The following is a 19,482-nucleotide window of genomic DNA, read 5'->3' as shown; positions in this document are numbered from 1 at the left end:
GTAAGGAAGCAAGGATTCAAATCTGGGCTGCTGTTTCCAAGCCTGACAGCCTTAACATTACACTGCTCCCTATAATAAGCCCTGGATTTGCTGTTGAGGCACCAGAGCCCTTCTCTGCCACTGTGTCCCTGTGTGACCTTGAACAAATCCACTTTCTCATCTCTAAACATAGAATTTGGACTATCGATTCTGAAGCCCTTTCCAGTTTATCTACACCTAGTCCTGCAACCAAGTTTACAGTTTCAGCTCAATCACCACTGGGCTGCGAAGTTAGACAACTTGCCAAGCCCCTCTGAACTTAAATCTCTTCCTCAATAAATGGAGCTGCTCACATCAACCTTACTACTAACACCCTTTTCAATCATTTTTTCCCTGCCAACTGCTGTCATACCCAAGAGCTGGCACTGGTTCAGGTACCAGTCTTGGATGACACACAGAGTAAGTAAAAACCTTTCCTTCCATCCACTTCTGTTGAGAATTAATCAAAATTATTTGAGGAAAGGAATGGAGCTTTCTTCCAGGTCAACAGTTTGCCAGCTGCTGTAGAGAGCTTGTTTTTGTTTTTTGTTGTTTTTGAGACGGGGCCTCACTCTGTCACCCAGTCTGGAGTGCAGTGGCACAATCTGTGCTCACTGCAACCTCTACCTCCTGGGCTCAAAGCGATCCTCCCACCTCAGCCTCCTGAGTAGCTGGCACTACAAGCACATGCCACCATGCCCAGCTAATTTTTGTATTTTTTGTAGAGACGGGGTTTTGCCATGTTGCCCAGGTTGGTCTCCTGAGCTCAGGCAATCTACCTGCCTCAGGCTCCCAAAATGCTGGGAAGAAAAAGAGCTTTAATTACCAAATAAGTGATCACTTAAATTTGTCTACTTAACTTTGACCACTAGTTTTTCACCAACAACTCAGAAATAAGACACAACAGTCTCCTAACTTGGGCTATCATTTTGGTTTTTTTTGTTTTTTTTTTTTGAGACAGAGTCTCGCTCTGTCGCCCAGGCTGGAGTGCAGTGGCAGGATCTCAACTCACTGCAAGCTCCGCCTCCCGGGTTTACGCCATTCTCCTGTCTCAGCCTCCCGAGTAGCTGGGACTACAGGCGCCCGCCACCTCGCTCGGCTAGTTTTTTGTATTTTTTTAGTAGAGACGGGGTTTCACCGTGTTCGCCACGATGGTCTCGATCTCCTGACCTTGTGATCCGCCCGTCTCAGCCTCCCAAAGTGCTGGGATTACAGGCTTGAGCCACCGCGCCCGGCCAGGGCTATCATTTTGAAACAAAAGAGCTCATGAATCTCTGGAAAAAAAAAAAAAAAGAGAGAGAGAGAGAAAAGGTTTGTATACTTCTCTCTGTAAGACTGAAAGCTAACTTAAGTCTTCCCTGTTTGATGTTTACCAGTTCTCATCCAAAACTCAATACTCACCAATGTGTTGCCCTAGCATGTCCAACAGTTAAAACTAGAGTGGAAACCCAGGAGACTACTGTAGCAACAGCAGCTAGTTATAGCTTTCAATCATGCCCACGAGATTAGTAACATGGACAGACTGAAACAATGCCAACCGATCCACAAGCACAGCTTCATCTTCCCTGACACAGCAACATTGTTGTATTAAATTGTGCAGCCCTTTGGCATCCCTCAGGACACAGCTAGGCAGGCCTGTCAATAAACGTCTTGCCAGGCACAGTGGCTCACACCTGTAATCCCAGCACTTTGGGAGGCCAAGGCGGGTGGATCATAAACTCGGGAGTTCCAGACCAGCCTGGCTAACATAGTGAAACCCCATCTCTACTAAAAATACAAAAAATGGGTCGGGCACAGTGGCTCATGCCTGTAATCCCAGCACTTTGGGAGGCTGAGGTGGGCAGATCACCTGAGGTCGTCGGGAGTTCAAGACCAGCCTGACCAAGATGGAGAAACTCCGTCTCTACTAAAAATACAAAATTAGCCAGGCATGGTAGTGCATGTCTGTAATCCCAGCTACTTGGGAGGCCGAGGCAGGAGAATTACTTGAAGCTGGGAGGCGGAGGTTGCGGTAAGCCAAGATTGCGCCATTGCACTCCAGCTTGGGCAACAAGAGCAAAACTCCATCTCAAAAACACAAAAGTTGGCCGAGTGCAGTGGCTCATGCCAGTAATCCCAGTACTTTGGGAGGCTGAGGTGGGCAGATTGCGAGGTCAGGAGTTCAAGACCAGCCTGGCCAATGCGTTGAAACCCCATCTCCAATAAAAGTATTAAAAAAAATTAGCCGGGAGTGGTGGCACTTGCCTGTAGTCCCAGCTACTAGGGAGGCTGAGGCAGAAGAAATGCCTGAACCCGGGAGGCAGAGGTAGCAGTGAGCTAAGATCACATGACTTCACTCCAGCCAGGGCAGCAGAGAGAGACTCCATCTCAAAACACACACACACACAGTTAGCCGGGTGCCTGTAATTCCAGCTACTCGGGAGGCTGAGGCAGGAGAATCGCTTGAACCCAGGAGGTGGAGGTTGCAGGGAGCCAAGATCCTGCCATTGCACTCCATCCAGCCTGAGGCACAAGAGTGAAACTCCGTCTCAAAAAAAAAAAAAAAAAAAAAAACGGCCAAGTGCGGTGGCTCACGCCTGTAATCCCAACATGTTGGGAGGCTGAGGTAGGCGGATCACGAGATCAAGATCATACTGGCCAACATGGTGAAACTCCGTCTCTACTTAAAAAATTACAAAAAATTAGCTGGGTGTGGTGGCACGCACCTGCAGTCCCAGCTACTAGGGAGACTGAGGCAGGAGAATCGCTTGAACCGAGGAGATGGAGACTGCAGTGAGCCAGGATCACCACCACTGCACTTCAGTCTGGCAACAGAGCAAGACTCCATCGCAAAATAAAAAGAAAGAAAGAAACGTCTTAACTGACTGCTTAAACAATTACGGTACCTGCCCATATAATAGCATATACTATAGGTCTATACACTATATATACACCTTAGATTTACATGCTTCAGATGTATAAAAAGGAAGCTGAAGGATACAATGATTAGCATTTCTATCTGTATAAATACTTGCTCATCATAAATGCATAACTTCTAGAATACACAATTACAGATGAGTTGACATGAGAAAAATACACAAAAGTCTTAAGTTACCTTTATAAAAGACTGGAGGAGGTAATTATTTTCCAGTGTTTGTACAATTTTTTTACTATAAGCATGCTTTATAATTGAGAAGCCATGCTCTAAATCCTGACAATCAACAAGTGGCAACAAAATGGCATTTTATGATTGGGATGAGAAAGTTAAAATGTAATGGAACAGAAAACAAGGGTTTTGGAGTCAAGGCTGCCCTGGGTTCTAAATACAATCATTATTTATATTTAGTCGGACATGTAAGGCATATGGAACATTTTCTGCCCTTTTAACAGATAACCTCGGGCTGGGTGCGGTGGCTCACGCCTGTAATCCCGGCACCTTGGAAGGCGGGTGAATTGCTTGAGGCCAAGAGTCCAAGGACTAACCTGGCCAACATGGCAAAACCCTGTCTCTACTTAAAAAAACACCAGATACCTCTCAAGTGGTTCAACAGCACATATGAAAATGGCTCTACCAAAAAAAAAAAACCTTTATCATCAAAAAATAAAGAAAATGGCTCTCATTTGGCAGAAGTGGTGCGACATAGTTCCTTTCCTGACCACTCCAGCTGTCTTCACTGAAACGTCCAGCAACCTAAAAGGCAGATACTTTTTTTTTGGAGACGGAGTTGTTGCCTAGGCTGGAATGCAATGGCGCGATCTCAGCTCACTGCAACCTCCGCCTCCCAGGTTCAAGCGATTCTCCTGGCTCAGCCTCCCCACAGTAGCTGAGATTACAGGCATATGCCAACATGCCCGGCTAATTTTTTTTTTTTTTTAAGTAGAGATGGGGTTTCTCCATGTTGGTCAGGCTGTTCTCAAACTCCAGACCTCTGGTGATCCACCCACCTTGGCTTCCCAAAGTGCTCAGATTACAGGTGTGAGCCACAGCGCCTGGCCTAAGGTAGATCCTTTCAATGATTCTGTTCTTAGCCCTCTCCTTGTCAGCGTGTTCATACTCCAACTTGCAAAGCACGTGACCTCTTCAAACCTCACTCTTTGAGGCCAATTTCATGTCAAATGGATTGCTATATATTGCCAACCGAAATCTAACCAAGACTGCCAGCTCAATAAACCTTTGCTCATTAAACTCCGAGCAGCTAGAATGAGTGAGCCAGCTATTTCATCGATGCACTCTAATACTCCCAACTTCTTGGTTTTCCTGTTAGTATTAAAGCTGGACAAGTTATCTTAAACATGCTTGTTCAAGTACATGGCTGAAGGAAAGTAAAAAACCAATCAGATTTGGACCCACTTCAAACTCATGGCTTAAATAAACCATTTTACCGCAATCCTAGTGCAGTTTACATTCTCAATTGTTTCTGCCTCTAAATCCGTATTTCATGATTAAGGCATTTATTTCTTCCTCTTCACCTCAGATTCGTTAGTCTTTCCTTATCATTTGAATGTGAGCTCTGGAATTGGGATGGCCAGTTGCAGTGGCTCATGCCTATAATCCCAACACTTTGGGAAGCCAAGGCTGGAGGGGTCCTTGAGCGCAGCCTGGGCAACAGTGAAATATCATCTTACAAAAAACTGCCTGGGGCTGGGCGCAGTGGCTCACGCCTGTAATCCCAGCACTAAGGCCGAGGAGGGCAGATCATGAGGTCAAGACACCGAGACCATCCTGGCCAGCACGGTAAAACCCTGTCTCTACTAAAATACAAAAAAATTAGCTGGGCATGGTGGTGCGCACCTGTAGTCCCAGCTACTCAGGAGGCTGAGGCAGGGGAATTGCTTGAACCCGGGAGGTGGTGATTGCAGTAAGCCCAGATCATGTCACTGCACTCCAGCCTGGCGGCAGAGCGAGACTCCATCTCAAAAAAAACTAGCTGGGTGTGATGGCAAGCATCTGCCACCCAACTGCTCAGGAGGCTGAGGCTGGAGGATCACTAGAGCCCAAGAGGTTGAGGTTGCAGTGAGATATGATGGTGCCACTGCACTCCATCCAACCTGGGTGACAGAGCAATAATGTGCTTCAAAAATACAAAAATTAAAAAACTGGGGTGAGACGAGGCATGGTGGCTCATACCTATAATCACAGCTCTTTGGGAGGCCAAGGCAGACAGATAACTTGAGGTCAGGAGTTCCAGATCAGCCTGGCCAATAGGGTGAAACACCGTTCTCCACTAAAAACACAAAACTAGCCAGGCATGGCGGTTCATACCTGTAATCCCAGCTACTAGGGAGGCTGAGGCAGGATAATCACTTGAACCTGCGAAGCAGAGGTTGCAGTGGGCTGACATCACACCACTGCACTCCAGGCTGGGTGACAGAGACTCCCTCTCAAAACCAACCAACCAACAACAACAACAAAAAAACTGGGGTGAAAATGAATTGCTAAAGGTCAACAGCCCAAACTTGCACTCCAGTCAAACACAAATATTATGCTTTTATTTCTAGATATTGAGCTGTTGTTATGATTTATCACCGTATCCCATTCCTCACTAAGTGGCTTGTGTCATGGTCTTTTGACATGTGAGAGAGAAAAATATGAAAAAATTGAATGACAAATCAACAATTTGTATTTATAAAATACTTTCATTGAAAACATAACATGGGTAGTGTTATCTAAACTAAAAATAAATGTAATTATGAGATTCTGGTGGCAGCCAGCCAGTTGGATGAGGTTTTTAAAAGTTACCAGCTGCCTGAACTTAAGATTTAGAATTGTTTCCCAAAGGAGTTATTCTTTCAAAAATGAAACTTCTAGGCCGGGCGCGGTGGCTTATGCCTGTAATCCCAGCACTTTGGGAGGCCGAGGCAGGCAGATCACTTGAGATCAGGAGTTCAAGACCAGCCTGGCCAACACGGTGAAACCCTGGCTCTACTAAAAATACAAAAATTAGCTGGGCGTGGTGGCACGCGCCTATAGTCCCAGCTACTCGGGAGGCTGAGGCAGGAGAATCACTTGAACCCACAAGGCAACAGTGGCAGTGAGCCGAGATCAAGACACTGCACTCCAGCCTGGGCAACAGACTCCAACTCAAAAAAAAAAAATTAAGTAAAAAATAAATGTCTATGTCTCAAGACTTATACTTTTTTTTTTTAAATACTCGAAGATTTCCTTCTCCAAATGACCAATATAAATTGCACATCTCCACCCCACCCCCTCCCACCGCTGCCCTGCTCCAGGCAGCATTAGGCAACAACTTCAACAACATTCCCCTTAGCTTGACATTTTGGGGCTTTGTGAGCAAATAAAAAAACAGTAAACAATGCTAACTTGGCCAGGGCAAGGTGACTCAGGCCTGTAATTCCAGCACTTTGGGAGGCTGAGGCAGAAAGATAGCTTGAGGAGTTCCAGACCAGCCTGGGAAACATAACCACATTTCTTAAAAAACATTTTTTTTTTAATTAGCTGGGCACGGTGGTGTCTGACTATAGTCCTAGCTGCTTGGGAGACTTGAGGTGGGAGGAATGCTTGAGCCCAAGAGGCCAAGGCTGCAGTAAGCCATGGCAACACTGGTCTCAAAAAACAAAACACAAACAAGAATGCTAACTTGCCCCAGATGAAATCTGAATGAGGCATATACTGAAACAAAGGTGCCCAACCACAAATTATCAAGGCTTTCAAAAGCGGACTCCAACCTATAGACTTTTCCGGAAGGTTTAACTTTGCCCTGTAAATAGTCTCCATCTCGGGACCTTCCAAATGATTAGGGAGAAGTATCAATGTTTTGATATTTTCATTTGCTCAAGACACATGTAATAACTTACAGTGAGGCACTACATGGCCATATTCTACATCTTTTGTAGTAAAACCACCATACAATGCCTTACATTAGAAATGAGGAAGAACTAAAGATTAAAAAAGCAATGTTGGTGGAGTTCCAGTTCCATCGGCTCCCACCCGGGCCATCCTGCTGCCTTAGCCGCTGCTCCTCCCCAGGATGCGGGCAGGGGGCCTTTCTCCCACTCCCCCCACACCCATTTCTGAGTAGCAACAGGGGTTGGAGGCTTATTTTATGGGGTAGGGGGCCGCTGGTTGGCGAAGACTGTCAGAGGAAGAGTGGGAGGATGAAGCCAGTGCGTGGCGGAGACCCGCCAGATGTTGATGCCTAAGAACCAGATTGCCATTTATGAACTTTTTTAAGGAGAGAGTCATGGTGGCCAAGAAGGATGTCCACATGCCTAAGCACCCGGAGCTGGCAGACAAAAATGTGCCCAACCTTCATGTCATGAAGGCCATGCAGTCTCTCAAGTCCAAGGCTATGTGAAGGAACAGTTTGCCTGGAGACATTTCTACTGGTACCTTACCAATGAGGGTATCTCCGTGGTTACCTTCATCTGCCCCCGGAGATTGTGCCTGCCACCCTATGCCATAGCTGTCCACAGACTGGCAGGCCTCGGCCTAAAGGTCTGGAGGGTGAGCAACCTGCAAGACTCACAAGAGGGGAAGCTGAGAGAGATACCTACAGAAGGAGTGCTGTGCCACCTGGTGCCGACAAGAAAGCCGAGGCTGGGGCTGGGTCAGCAACCGAACTCTCAGTTTAGAGGCAGATTTGGTCATGGACCACGTGGTCGGCCACCTCAGTAACATTGGAGAGGATTCTTTTGCATTGAACAAACTTACAGCCAAAAAAAAAAAAAGCAATGTTTTGCACATATATTTCATGTGTTAGTTTAGGAAATCATTTTTGGTACCTTCATCAAATCCATAGAAAACATGATACTAAATGAGAATCTAAATACTGTATTATGAAGTACTACAGTCCAACAAGGGGAAAGTTGCATGGACAAAACTAAGCAATTATACTAGGCTAACCAAATCAAATTTCTTTCTCTTTTTTTTTGGAGACGGAGTTTCACTTTCACTCAGGCTGGAGTGAAGTGGCTAGATCTCAGCTCACGGCAACCTCCAACCACCAGGAACAGCGCTTCTCCTGCCTCAGCCTCCCAAGTGGCTGGGATTATAGGCGCCTGCCACCACGCCTGGCTAATTTTTTTAAGTAGAAACAGGATTTCACCACGTTGACCAGGCTGGTCTCTAACTCCTGACCACAAGTGATCCGCCTGCCTCAACCTCCTAGAGTATGGTGATTACAGGCATGAGCCATCGTGTTCAGTCAAAACAAATTTCAACGATCTTGGTCTCAGAACCTTAAGGGGTCTACAGCTGCATTCTCTTCAGGTACCCAATGAATCCTTAATAAAACAGGATGAAAAAAATTAGTGTGGACATATAAAATCAAATTCAACACTACTGGATTATTTAGTGAAAAATATACTTCCAACCCAGTTTTTCTTCAGTAACTTTAATTAGAAATCTTTCTCGAAAAGATGGAAAACCAGAAGGCAACAATCTGGCAATACAAAAATATACAACTATAAGAGATTACCACCAACTAGATATGACAACTAAATCTCATTCAGAACTCTGAAAACATACTTGGACAATATGCTAAACTAGTGGTTCTCACATCACCACGAGTATTTATCATGTAGAACTCCTCAAAATTACACAAGGTTAGGTCACCCTGAAAAACTAAGTCAATGAGCCAGGAGTCTGGCTCTATCTATTCTGAAATACCTCTTCAATCCAACAAAATTCCTAATTAAGCAGCACTGTACTAAAATCTATAGTAATAACCTGGATTTCCCACTCACATACGTGTTTGAGTGAGAGCGACTGACTGCAGTCTAACAGGGTGGGGGTGTCGTGGACATTGACAGATCACATGTTTGTAAGGATCTCTAAGATACTCATATGGTAGATACAGGGTACCTGTGCTTGGTCAACTACAACTTCCTGATTTTCAACTTTCTGCGAAAGACGTGGGAGGTCAGAAGCAACCCACAATAAACTGTGAACCAGATCAAGCTAAATATTCCTTAAAAAAGAAGAAAAATTGAAATGTAAATCTTGCCATGCTGGGCCGACTGGCCTCAAACTCCTGGCTTCAAGAGATCCTCGTGCCCGCCCTAGCCTCCCAAAGTGCTAGGAATTACAAGCATGAGCCACCACGTCCAGTCAGTATCTTTGAAAACGTAACCAACTATAATCCTTAATGTTTCTTTACATTGCCATCAAGTATTAATAATAATGATTTCTAGTGAACACCTTAATCCTTAAACCACAGGTCTGAGTTGTTTTGTGATTTCTTTCAGTTTTACACTCAACCCAGAATATGGACAAGACTGGTTAGTGTGACCTATTATTTTTGAAATTACAGGAACTTTAAAACTTCCAAAGAGCCACAATCTAAATGTGCAATTCAAAGCTTTAACAATTTCCATGTTCTAAAGTTTTTAAGTCTTGAGGTTGTGCTAGGGCTTCTAGTTAAAGTAACTGCAAACTGGGACTGTAAGTCACTTAAGTCAGGGTAACTCCCTGGTAGTCACTTTTATTTCAGGTTCTGTATTATTCCTCTTAGCCATATTATACCCATAACTAACTGTCCTTTTTACAGAAACCCTTCCAATTTAAGAGCCTGCATATTTTGGGCATATAGTTCCAAAAAATGCCCATGTAAGTTGTCCATTTATAAGAGCAACGTAATTGACATATTGCGTGGCTTCCGTAACTTCTTAGCTATCTTGCGTTGTTCCTAACAGGAACAGTTTTTAGGCTATGTGGGAATACTGAAAGATAAAATGCCCAATGCCAGAGTTCGCAGTATATCAACAGGCAGTCTGAAAAGTGTCTTTCTTGAACATGCTTTCACTCAGGCTGGAGTGAAGTGGCTAGATCTCAGCTCTTAAAGTTAACATGCTTAACTTCAAGGCTGAATCTTCCTGACACCAATTCAACCCGCGAGATTTGTGTAAAAGGTGGAAATAATTTAATAATTTGTTTAGGCCATATATCTTAATATATTCATATAGCTTGAACTCTTAATGCAATGACTTATCTTTCATATTTAAGACAGTCAATACAGCATAATCCAAAACTATCTTGAAAGAGCATATGTAAGGAAACTAAGCCACAAGACTGTTGCATTATGATTTAATCTAATTGCACAAAAATTTGAAATTACAACTCCTCCCATTTTCTAAGAGGAAGGTTATGCATGCCTCCATATTCAATTCTGCACTGTTACATTTGAACCGTATTGTGAACTTTACATCATGATGGATCAGCTTAGAATTCCCATGCAACACCTCAAATTAAAAAATGGAAGCAATTTTTAGACCTGTGGAAAGTTTTCATGCTAAAGATAAAAACCATTGTTAATGGGCAATTTACTTTGTGTTTAAGTACCAGGTTGCTGCTATACTTTAAAATGTTGGTCACTAAATAACATGGACCCTGAACTGGCTTCTACTCCTTTAAAAAAAAAAAAAAGTGTTAACTATCACTTAGGTGACATCTATATTCCCTTCACTTCAGAAGACTAATCCATAGTGCCTCAGCTGTGTTTCTTATAAAATAAGAATCATGTAACCAACTGCTTCCCATGGGATAAGAACAATGGTTAACAGTGGGTTCAACTGACTATTACACCATTATGCTAATATTTTATTAATTCAAAAGCACTTTACAAGAAAATATAAGTATGGCTTCCAATAGGAATGTTATATACCTGGACTTGGTACCAAGCTCACAGATTTGAGTTTGCAAGGAAAAACAGGCTTTCAAGTTAAACAACAATTTGTAACCAAAACTTTAATCCCAAGGATTCTCACAAAACATATTACAAATGACAGCATGAAAAAAAATCTCGCACAGTAACTCAAAGTTCGGCTCTACAATGTACCCTTAAACTGGCAGGACATTTTTTGAAATCTCAAATTTGCACATAAAGAATGTCACGAACAGCCATGTATCCATATACAGCAATCAAATAAGGAACTTATGACCTAAAGCAAAGGTAAACTTTCTTGAATAACAGATTCTATACCAACTAGGCAACCTCTGCCCAGGATGAAAGTTGGATTTTTCAAAAACCTCTAATTTAATAGTTCAGCGTTTCTTTTTACCTGATGGCTTGTGTTTCACAGCAGTTTTTAAAGACTGCTTATTCAACTGCAGCTGCATCCTATATCCCAGCTATGGAAAAAAAGTAAATCTTAGTTTTTTTGCCAGTTGTTTCTGTATTAAAAAAAAAAAAAATCAGACTTCTGCTGGGCAGGTTTAGAGGTTTATTATCAGTCTATGCATAACTAAAGTTCAAAGCAAATTCAATTTTGCTTAAGGGAACATTGTAAAGTAACAATTCTTGGTATTACATGCCTCATATGATCCATTTCAAACCATAGAGAATCACACCTTTGTGTCACTGTTTCAAGAGACAAACAGATTTTGAACAGCTAAAACATCTTAAAAATGCACCAAGCTTATGAAGTCTCAAACAAAACTTGAATTTCCTGTACATACTCCCGTCAAATGAAGTAATTTCCTGTACACCACTTCTCTTGCAAACTGTCTTCTACTTCCTTTCATTTGACCTAGATCGGCTAAAAAAACAGAAAACAAAACATTACATTTGTAACTTGGTGACACTTAGTGACGTATCAAAAGACTTTTAAAGTAAAAAATTTATGGCTTACAAAAAAGGTCTTAGCATACTATGTATACAAACTCTTAAATATAAGTTATCTTAAGATCTTACCTACGAGACCTAGAGAAGGATCGGGACGGCTTGTGATTTCTCTCCCGAGACAGCGATCTCTCTCTTCTCCTATCTCTAGAAAGGGACCTAAACGAGAGAAAACACATTAGGACCAATGAGGTATGGTAAAATTATACATAAATATTCTCTTTATCTGGCATGGTGGCTCACGCCAATAATTCCAATGTTTTGGGAGGCAGAGGCAGGAAGCTCACTTGAAGCCAAGAATTTGAGAACAGAGTGGACAACAAAGTGAGATCCCATCTCCACAAAAAATAAATTAGCCAGGTGTGACAGTATGTGCCTGTAGTCTGAGCTACTCAGGAGACTGAAGAGGTAGGATCACTCCAAGGACAGGAGTTAAAGGACACAGTGAGCTATAATCACACCACTGCACTCCAGCCTGGGTGACAGACCCTCTTTTTTAAAAAAACTAAATACTTTCTAAAAAGTCTTTGAAAACTCAAAGAAAAGTGACTCATCCTTACAATCTGATTCACTATTAAAGCCAAGGTTTATTCCCATTAACCAAGCCATCTGGAAAAGTTTAAGAACAGCAGAAACACTGCCATTTCTAAGAATGTAGCCAAAAAAGGTAGTCGTTTACCTGCTTCGGCTGCGAGAGAAGCTTCTCCTTCTTGGAGATCTAAAAGCAGAAACGGGAAAATTAGGCTCATCATCAATTAGTATTTATGGCGTGAGGCATTTCCCAACTTTTCAATCTCACTGTTGGGCCCAGTGAATGTGCCGAAGAACTGGCACCCATCGTCCAAAAAAAAAAAAGAAAAGAAAAAAAAGGCACAGAAGGATTAAGGAACAAAAAGCTCAAGTGAAAAGCAGGTATTCCAACCATGGATTCACTTTAACAAAGAATGCTTCACAGCAGATCTGTCCAATGCAAAACTTCATGTCAAACTAACCTCACTACCCAAACACCACACCAAAATATAGTCCCACAAGTAGTTCCAAAAACAGTACCATAAACCAGTATTTGGAACCCATGCAAACCTGTAAGTCCATGACAAGACTTAGGTACCAGGTGGATAGTGTAATCTTGTGAAAACGCGGTAGGTGTAAATATTGATGCCATTAAGTGGTACATTAGAACTGCATTTGTGATCGTCACATTTAAGAGTGTGTTTAGGCTTACCAAAATTACCTTAGCTTGGCCCACACTTCAACCCCAAAATTTTAAATTTTGAAACTGTTAGTAAAACCATTTAAAGGTGATAGGATTCAACAAATTTTTGCCAGAAAAGAAAGCTAATCTGTTAGAGATATTAAAATTTTTTAGTTTGGCATCTCGCACATGCAAATAAGTTTCACTTGAAGGTCTAGTTACATTACGAGTTCCCTATCACCCTTAAAAGTTTTTCAAGCAATATATATGTACGTTACCATTCAATTATGCACAGCCAGCCTTTGATCCAGAAAAAAGAATTACTTTAAGCCGCTTACTCCTTATTTTAACCAGCAGTAAACTGTATAAGCAGGAAAAACTTACTAGTTTTGGGTTTCAACAAGCTAGAAATGGTGAGGTGAGGCTGCCGGACTGACGGCCAGGAAGAATTTGCTGAAAAGGTTTTGCCAGATGTTGCGTTGGATTTAGTTGGTTGGCGAAGGGGGTGTTGTGGATTTTTCCTGCTTTTTTGTTAGCCGAAGGCTGCTGCTGTAGTTGTTGTGAAGACATTTGGTAAATAAACAGCTGAGCTGATTGGCCAGGAATGTGTGGGCGGTCGAGGTGGCTGCTGCCGATTTGGTTAAGGTTGGAGAGAAGGCTGAGAGAAAACAGCATGCTCGGGAACCAAAGGGCGGTGCAACCTGACGACTGGCCAGCCTGGGTCATGTGAAACGACACCAGCCAAGCTGAATGGGGCGCGCTGGTCACATGACGCTGAAAGGGCTAGTTGACTGGCTAATGCAGATTCAGAGGGTGGTGAGAAGAGACATGATGGTGACTCTGTAACGGGGTTCATTTTTATTAATAGATGGACCAAAAAGCACAAAAAAAAATGAAAAACAAGCCATCAGTACAACCATCTATTAGCTAACAAATACTCTTTATTATGATGGGCAACAGTGTGCTGTTGTTTTTCAAAATAGCAAAAGGGGCAAGATTTTGAACTCCTGTCTCCTAGAAGGACTCCACTCACCTGTAAGAGGTAAATTTAGTCCTATAGAAACTATTTTGGAGGTCTGAGGAGATGTGGAGTTAGCAACCAGACAATACTGCCTGGTCCAAGAATGATGCCATTTTCAATTATAAAAAAACTGAATTTTCTCCTATTTGGGATTGAAGAACAGATGACTGGGATTACTTCTTTTTTAGCCCCCTTTATTGGTCAGTGACTTAAGTTAGTTTCAGAATGATTTCTACTTTACCAGTTGTAACATTAAAACAGCTGCCTGTTTGATAAATATTACAATTGTGCTAGTAGTAGAAAACACAAATTTGTGAAGAGCTAGAGTTGAATGTAATGTTTGTCATTATGGAGCCAAGAAATGGAAAAAGGCCTAAATTGAAGTATAAGGGAAGATTTGGAAAGATGCAACTAGAAAGATGAACTAGAAGACAGATCCAAGATAGAAGTTACTGACTACCAACATGAACAGTGACCTAAAGACAAAAGCCAACACTCAGCACAACTCACATACCCCAAACTACACCCAACAAATGTTTCATAGAAACCTCCGATTCTTCCAAAGTTTAAAACCCACCAACAAACTTTTAAGAGAAATACCTGCTCCTACTAGCTACTCCATTACACCAATACCTCTAAACAAGCTTTCTCTCAAGTACCTGCGACGAGGTGGAGGACTCCTCCTACGATAATCATCTCGAGGGCGACGACCCCAAGAAGGAGGTGGGCCACGATTTCTACTTCTTTTTTCACCATTCGACAGTTCCACTCTTACACGGCAGCCACATAGTGTTCTGAGGAAGCAAAGATATTAAACTTAAAACAGCCTAAGTTTCTGACATGTATATTAAAGCCAAAAGTACTCCCAGTTGGCTATTCTGCAAAGAACACATCTGAGTGTGTGTGAAATTTAATACCAAATTTCTAGCTCCCTTATTTTTACTAACATCAAGTGAGCTTTGGCCGGGCACAGTGGTACACGCCTGTAATCCCAACACTTTGTGAGGCCAAGGTAGGCGGATCACTAGGTCAAGAGTTCGATACCATCCTGGCCAACATGGTGAAACCCTGGCTCTACTAAAAATACAAAAAATAGCCAGGTGTGGTGGCACATGCCTGTAATCCCAGCTACTCAGGAGGCTGAGGCAGGAGAATCACTCAAACCCAGTAAGCAGAGGTTGCAGTGAGCCAAGATCATGCCACTGCACTCCAGCCTGGGGGACAGAGCAAGACTATGTCTTGAAAAACAAAATAAGTTTGTTTCCCAGTTTCAAATTAAAATTTCAATTAATTTCAAATTAAACAATTAAATAGGATCTTCTAAAGTACCAATTCACAAGGAAGCCAACTTCTATTTTATCGCCTAATTGTTAGAGCCAGTCTGACTACTGAGCTCAATATTAATTTGTTAACAGTTGCAATTTAAGTGTGAAGATCCATTTATCCTTGAAAAACAAGTTCTTCTGTATCTTCATTATGACTTCTTCCTTTGAGGTCCCAGCATTTATTTCAGTTATTTGTCAGGCTATATCGGTCTCCCCCCCGCCCAACTCCAGGCAAAAAAATGGGCTCAAGACAAGACAACCATTTTGGCCATTTTACAGTACCCTCTCCCCTCAATAGTCAGCACAGAACAAATTACAGCTGTGGCCAGGTGAGGTGGCTCACTCCTGTAATACCAGCACTCAGACAGACTAAGGTAGGAGGATGGCTTGAGCCCAGGAGCTTGAAGTCAGCCTGGGCAACACAGACCGCCATCTGTATTATTTTTTAAATAATATACATTAAAAAAAAAAAGAAATTATAGCTCAGAGTAGTAGAAAAGACCATTACTTCTCACCCTTCATACAACCAGTCATTAAATTTAGATAAGCTATCATATTTGGACAGTGATTGGGAAGAGGTGAGCCCTGGAAAACTCTACTACGACCTGTTTGAATTGACCAAACTTTCATGCAGCTTTACAGTGAACACTCAGACCCTTTTTCCCATTATATTTCCAAAGATGAGGAAAGGGGGGAGGGGGCATAGAGGTCAATACTCCGGCCTTACTTAGCCAGGTAACAGGACACTATTAACACAAAGGGAAATAGTAACTGATTCACTTTCTGGAATAAGTATTTCAAACACATAAAAGTAAAGATACAACAAACCCGTGTAACCATTTTGTGAACAAATTTTTAAACAAGTATCAGTTCACAACTACTCTTAAAAATATTTGATCCTGGCTGGGCACAGTGGCTCACACCTCTAATTCCAGCACTTTGGGAGAGAGACTGAGGCAGGCAGACCACCTGAGGTCGGGAGTTCGAGACCTGCCTGGTCAACATGGTGAAACCCCATCTTTGCTAGAAACACAAAAATCTGCCCCGCATAATGGCACACGCCTGTAGTCCCAGTTACTCAGGAGGCTGAGGCAGGAGAATCACCTGAACCCGGGAGGCGGAGGCTGCGGTGAGCCGAGATCGTACCACTGCACTCCAGCCCAGGTGACAGAGCAAGACTCATCTCAAAAAAAAAAAAAAAAAAAAAAATCCCAATTTTATCTAAAGATACAATTGGCCAGTGATTGGAAAAGCCAGATCTAAGAGCCACATATCCTGTAGATTTTAAATATGAAAAACACAAGCAATACATTTGTATCAATTTAAATTACCTTCCATCTAGCTCTCGGACCGCATCAGCTGCATCTCGGGGATCTTCAAATTCAACAAAAGCAAAGCCGGGTGGGTTTCTAGCAACCCACACACTTCGGAGTGGTCCATAGTAGCCAAAAGCCCGTTCCAATTCGGTCTTGTTACCATTGTTTCCAAGATTGCCTACATAAACCTTACAGTCCAATGGACAGGAATCACGATGCATTTCTGTAATGAAAAATACCAAAAATATTCATTTATCTAAACATCTACAGTTAAAACCACAGATCCTTAGAAAGAATTCCATTAGGGTGCACAAAAGAGTTTAAGGTAGCATGTAAAGAGAAAAAAAACTTAATTCCAAAATGCTAGAAACCAAACAAGAAATGTTACTGCTAAGCCCCCGTTCCCTCCTAACTTTTACTCTCCTAACCCTCAGGAAGCCAGCAATTAGTGAAGAAAAAAACAGCTTCCTTGGAACGTGAGAACACTGGAGGAGCATTTACCATCATCTGGGCAGTGAGTTAAAGACTTAACCTGTTACTTGATTTAATCCCCAAAATAAAGCATTTCTAGAAAAGTATAAAAGAGTTCTGTTGGGGACTCAAAACCAAATACAACAATGATGAAGAAAGCTAGTCCTTAAGGTTACACTACCAGGAAAGGGATTCAAAGTGCCTACATAAGCCAAAATTTATCAGCTTTAATAAAAGTTAAGGCCAACTTTTCATTTAAAAAAAAAAAATGCCCATGGACCGGGCTCACGCCTGTAATCCCAGCACTTTTGGGAAGCCGAGGCAGGCGGATCACGAGGTCAGGAGTTCAAGACCAGCCTAGCCAATATGGTGAAACTCCGTCTCAACTAAAAACACAGAAATTAGCCGGGCATGGTGGCGCACACCTGAAGTCCCAGCTACTCGGGAGGCTGAGGCAGAACAATCGCTTGAACCCGGGAAGTGGAGGTGGCAGTGAACCAGATCGTGCCACTGCACTCCAGTCTGGGCGACAGAGCGAGATTCCATCGTCAAAAAAGTAAAAATAAATAAATGCATGCCTATTTTGGTCATTTGGAATCATAGGAACAAGGCTACTATCACATGTCATTAAATAGACCAAAGTCTTATGCAGTAAAAATTTCTCAAGCAACGAGACCAACTTTCCAGTTTTGTTTTTTTTTTTAATGTAAGCTCATAGCAGCACTTATTCACAGTAGCCAAAAGGTGTTAACCCAAATGTCCATCAACAGAAACGGATAAGCAAAATGTGGTATAGATATAAAATGAGTATTGTTCAGAATGATGTACTGACAAATGCTCCAACGTTGGAAAATCTTGAAAACATTACGCTAAAAAAGCCAGACATAAAAATACACGATTTCATAAATACTAAATATCTAAAATAGCTAAGTTCAGAGAGAGATTAGTGGTGGCTAGTGACCGGAGGAAGTGGGACAGGGAAACTGGGAGTAAGGGCTCAATGGGTAGGAGTCTCCTGGGGGCGGGGGGGGGGTGACGGAAATGTTTTGGAACTACGTGTAAGTGATGATTACACAACACTGATTATACTAAATACCACTTTAAGATAATTTCACTTTAATATAAAATTACAAAGAGGTATTTGCTACTCAAAAATTCACTGCACTTTGGGGACTTGTTTTTCCTTGGCGGACCTACATTTGATAAAGCTTTATTACTCAGTCGTCACTTCGGCGATGAATCTGATAAACTTGTAGACCAGTTTCAATTACCTAAAAACCATATACTCAATAATTCAGCTGAAGTGCTTTCCATAAACACGACGTTCTTCTTCCTCTGGGCTTGTCTAATTAAAATATCCAGTCCAGACACATCCTACTTGCTGTGACCACACCCTGTGCCCAAGAGTTATAAGATCAAACCACTGGTGAAAATTTTTAAAACCACTGCTGGCACCTGTCTTAAGCCTACATTTTAATGGGAGGCGGCTGAAAGAACGAATCTTAAGTTCAAGGAAGATCGTTCGGTCTTAGAAAAAAGTGATCAGATTCAGGCTGCAAAAACTGAAACTACATGAAAGTAAAGGTGATTATGGGGGCCATTTAACACGAACTAAAAGGTGCAGTCTTGGTTAGTGACTTTACAAAAGCATTCCGAGAAGCTTCCCAATTAAATGAGGGACCAAAAAAAAAAAGGCGCCATAAAAATAAAAAGGCCGCGACCTGGAATACAACTCGGCTACCGGCTCCCCTTTGTGGTTCCCAACTCCCGGGTAACCCCCTATCCTGGCTCATCACCCACTGAGGAATATAAACACCTCCACCTCAAGACTAGGAAACCCTCTGATGGGCCGGGAACCCCCGCCACCGCCCCGTGCTGAACGTCACAAAATGGCGGCGGCGCCTCTTTGTCTCAATCTGGCGCCGCCATTGGGCCTGGCTCCTCCTTGGTACGGTTAAATTCCACTTCCACCTCACTCCCTCTTTCGCTGGTCTCTTACCGAGATCTAGAGTTAAGAAATGCGGCGGCTCAAATCTACACGCTCCGATGGGTCTTCCAGCTTTTCTCCGGCCCAACACCCAGCAATGCTCTCGCTCACCCGGCGTCCACGAAATGGCGGACCACCGCCTTCTCCTCGCCTTTATTTATACGCCATACTGGAATCACATGATTGGACGGACTCGCCCAATGAGAAGCAGAAGAGGCCGTGACGCTACAAACGCAGCGAGAGCCGCGGTTGCTGGGAGCGCGCTCTGGCGGTTTCACCAGGTGGGTGGAGAAGTGCGCCGGCGCGCGCTCGTTGTAGCAGGCCTGGCGCTCTCTCGAGCGTACTTCCCGGTCTGTCGACCTTAAAGTTACCCACAGACCCCTCTTCCTCACCTCCAAATGGGCTGGGACTTCATAAACAGCACCGTCCCCGTCACGCCCAAACACTAATAGGAGCCGTTGGCTCCTAACAAGATTAAGAGATGAATTAAGTGCTTCACCCTTGTGAGCGGTTAGGCTGGAACTAAGAGCATCGCGTTTACAAACAGGTCACGGAGCTGTTAGTGACCCAGCTGGCACCAGACTGTGGCCGCCT

At 42.9% G+C, this 19,482-nt stretch overlaps 1 protein-coding gene and 1 pseudogene across 1 annotated transcript; one reads left to right on the top strand and one right to left on the bottom strand.

Annotated features, from left to right (window-relative positions):
• The first annotated feature begins 7,123 nt into the window (after positions 1–7,123).
• Positions 7,124–7,633, top strand: LOC104682879 (annotated as a pseudogene).
• Positions 7,634–10,026: 2,393 nt separating this feature from the next.
• SRSF3 (serine and arginine rich splicing factor 3) lies at positions 10,027–19,155 on the bottom strand. The gene is made up of 6 exons (XM_010389693.2): positions 18,901–19,155; positions 16,446–16,653; positions 14,449–14,583; positions 12,256–12,294; positions 11,649–11,735; positions 10,027–11,493 (listed from the first exon to the last, which is right to left on the bottom strand). Exons 2-6 carry the CDS (start codon positions 16,649–16,651, stop codon positions 11,466–11,468), a joined length of 495 nt encoding a protein of 164 aa, XP_010387995.1. The 5' UTR covers positions 16,652–16,653; positions 18,901–19,155; the 3' UTR covers positions 10,027–11,465.
• Between the last annotated feature and the right edge of the window lie 327 nt (positions 19,156–19,482).

This window comes from Rhinopithecus roxellana, chromosome 4 (assembly GCF_007565055.1).
Source record: "Rhinopithecus roxellana isolate Shanxi Qingling chromosome 4, ASM756505v1, whole genome shotgun sequence".
NCBI lineage: Eukaryota > Metazoa > Chordata > Mammalia > Primates > Cercopithecidae > Rhinopithecus > Rhinopithecus roxellana.
Note: the sequence above shows the minus strand (reverse complement) of the source record. Positions and strands in the feature narration are given on the sequence as shown.

Bases quoted from the DNA above. Each gene is read 5' to 3' on its own strand.
- SRSF3 (XM_010389693.2), bottom strand. From the start codon at position 16,651: ATGCATCGTGATTCCTGTCCATTGGACTGTAAGGTTTATGTAGGCAAT. The intron at 14,584-16,445 runs GTAATTTAAATT...TTGCTTCCTCAG, and splicing joins GTCCGAGAGCTAGATGGAAG to AACACTATGTGGCTGCCGTG. The intron at 11,736-12,255 runs GTAAACGACTAC...TCTCTCGTTTAG, and splicing joins TTCTCTCGCAGCCGAAGCAG to GTCCCTTTCTAGAGATAGGA.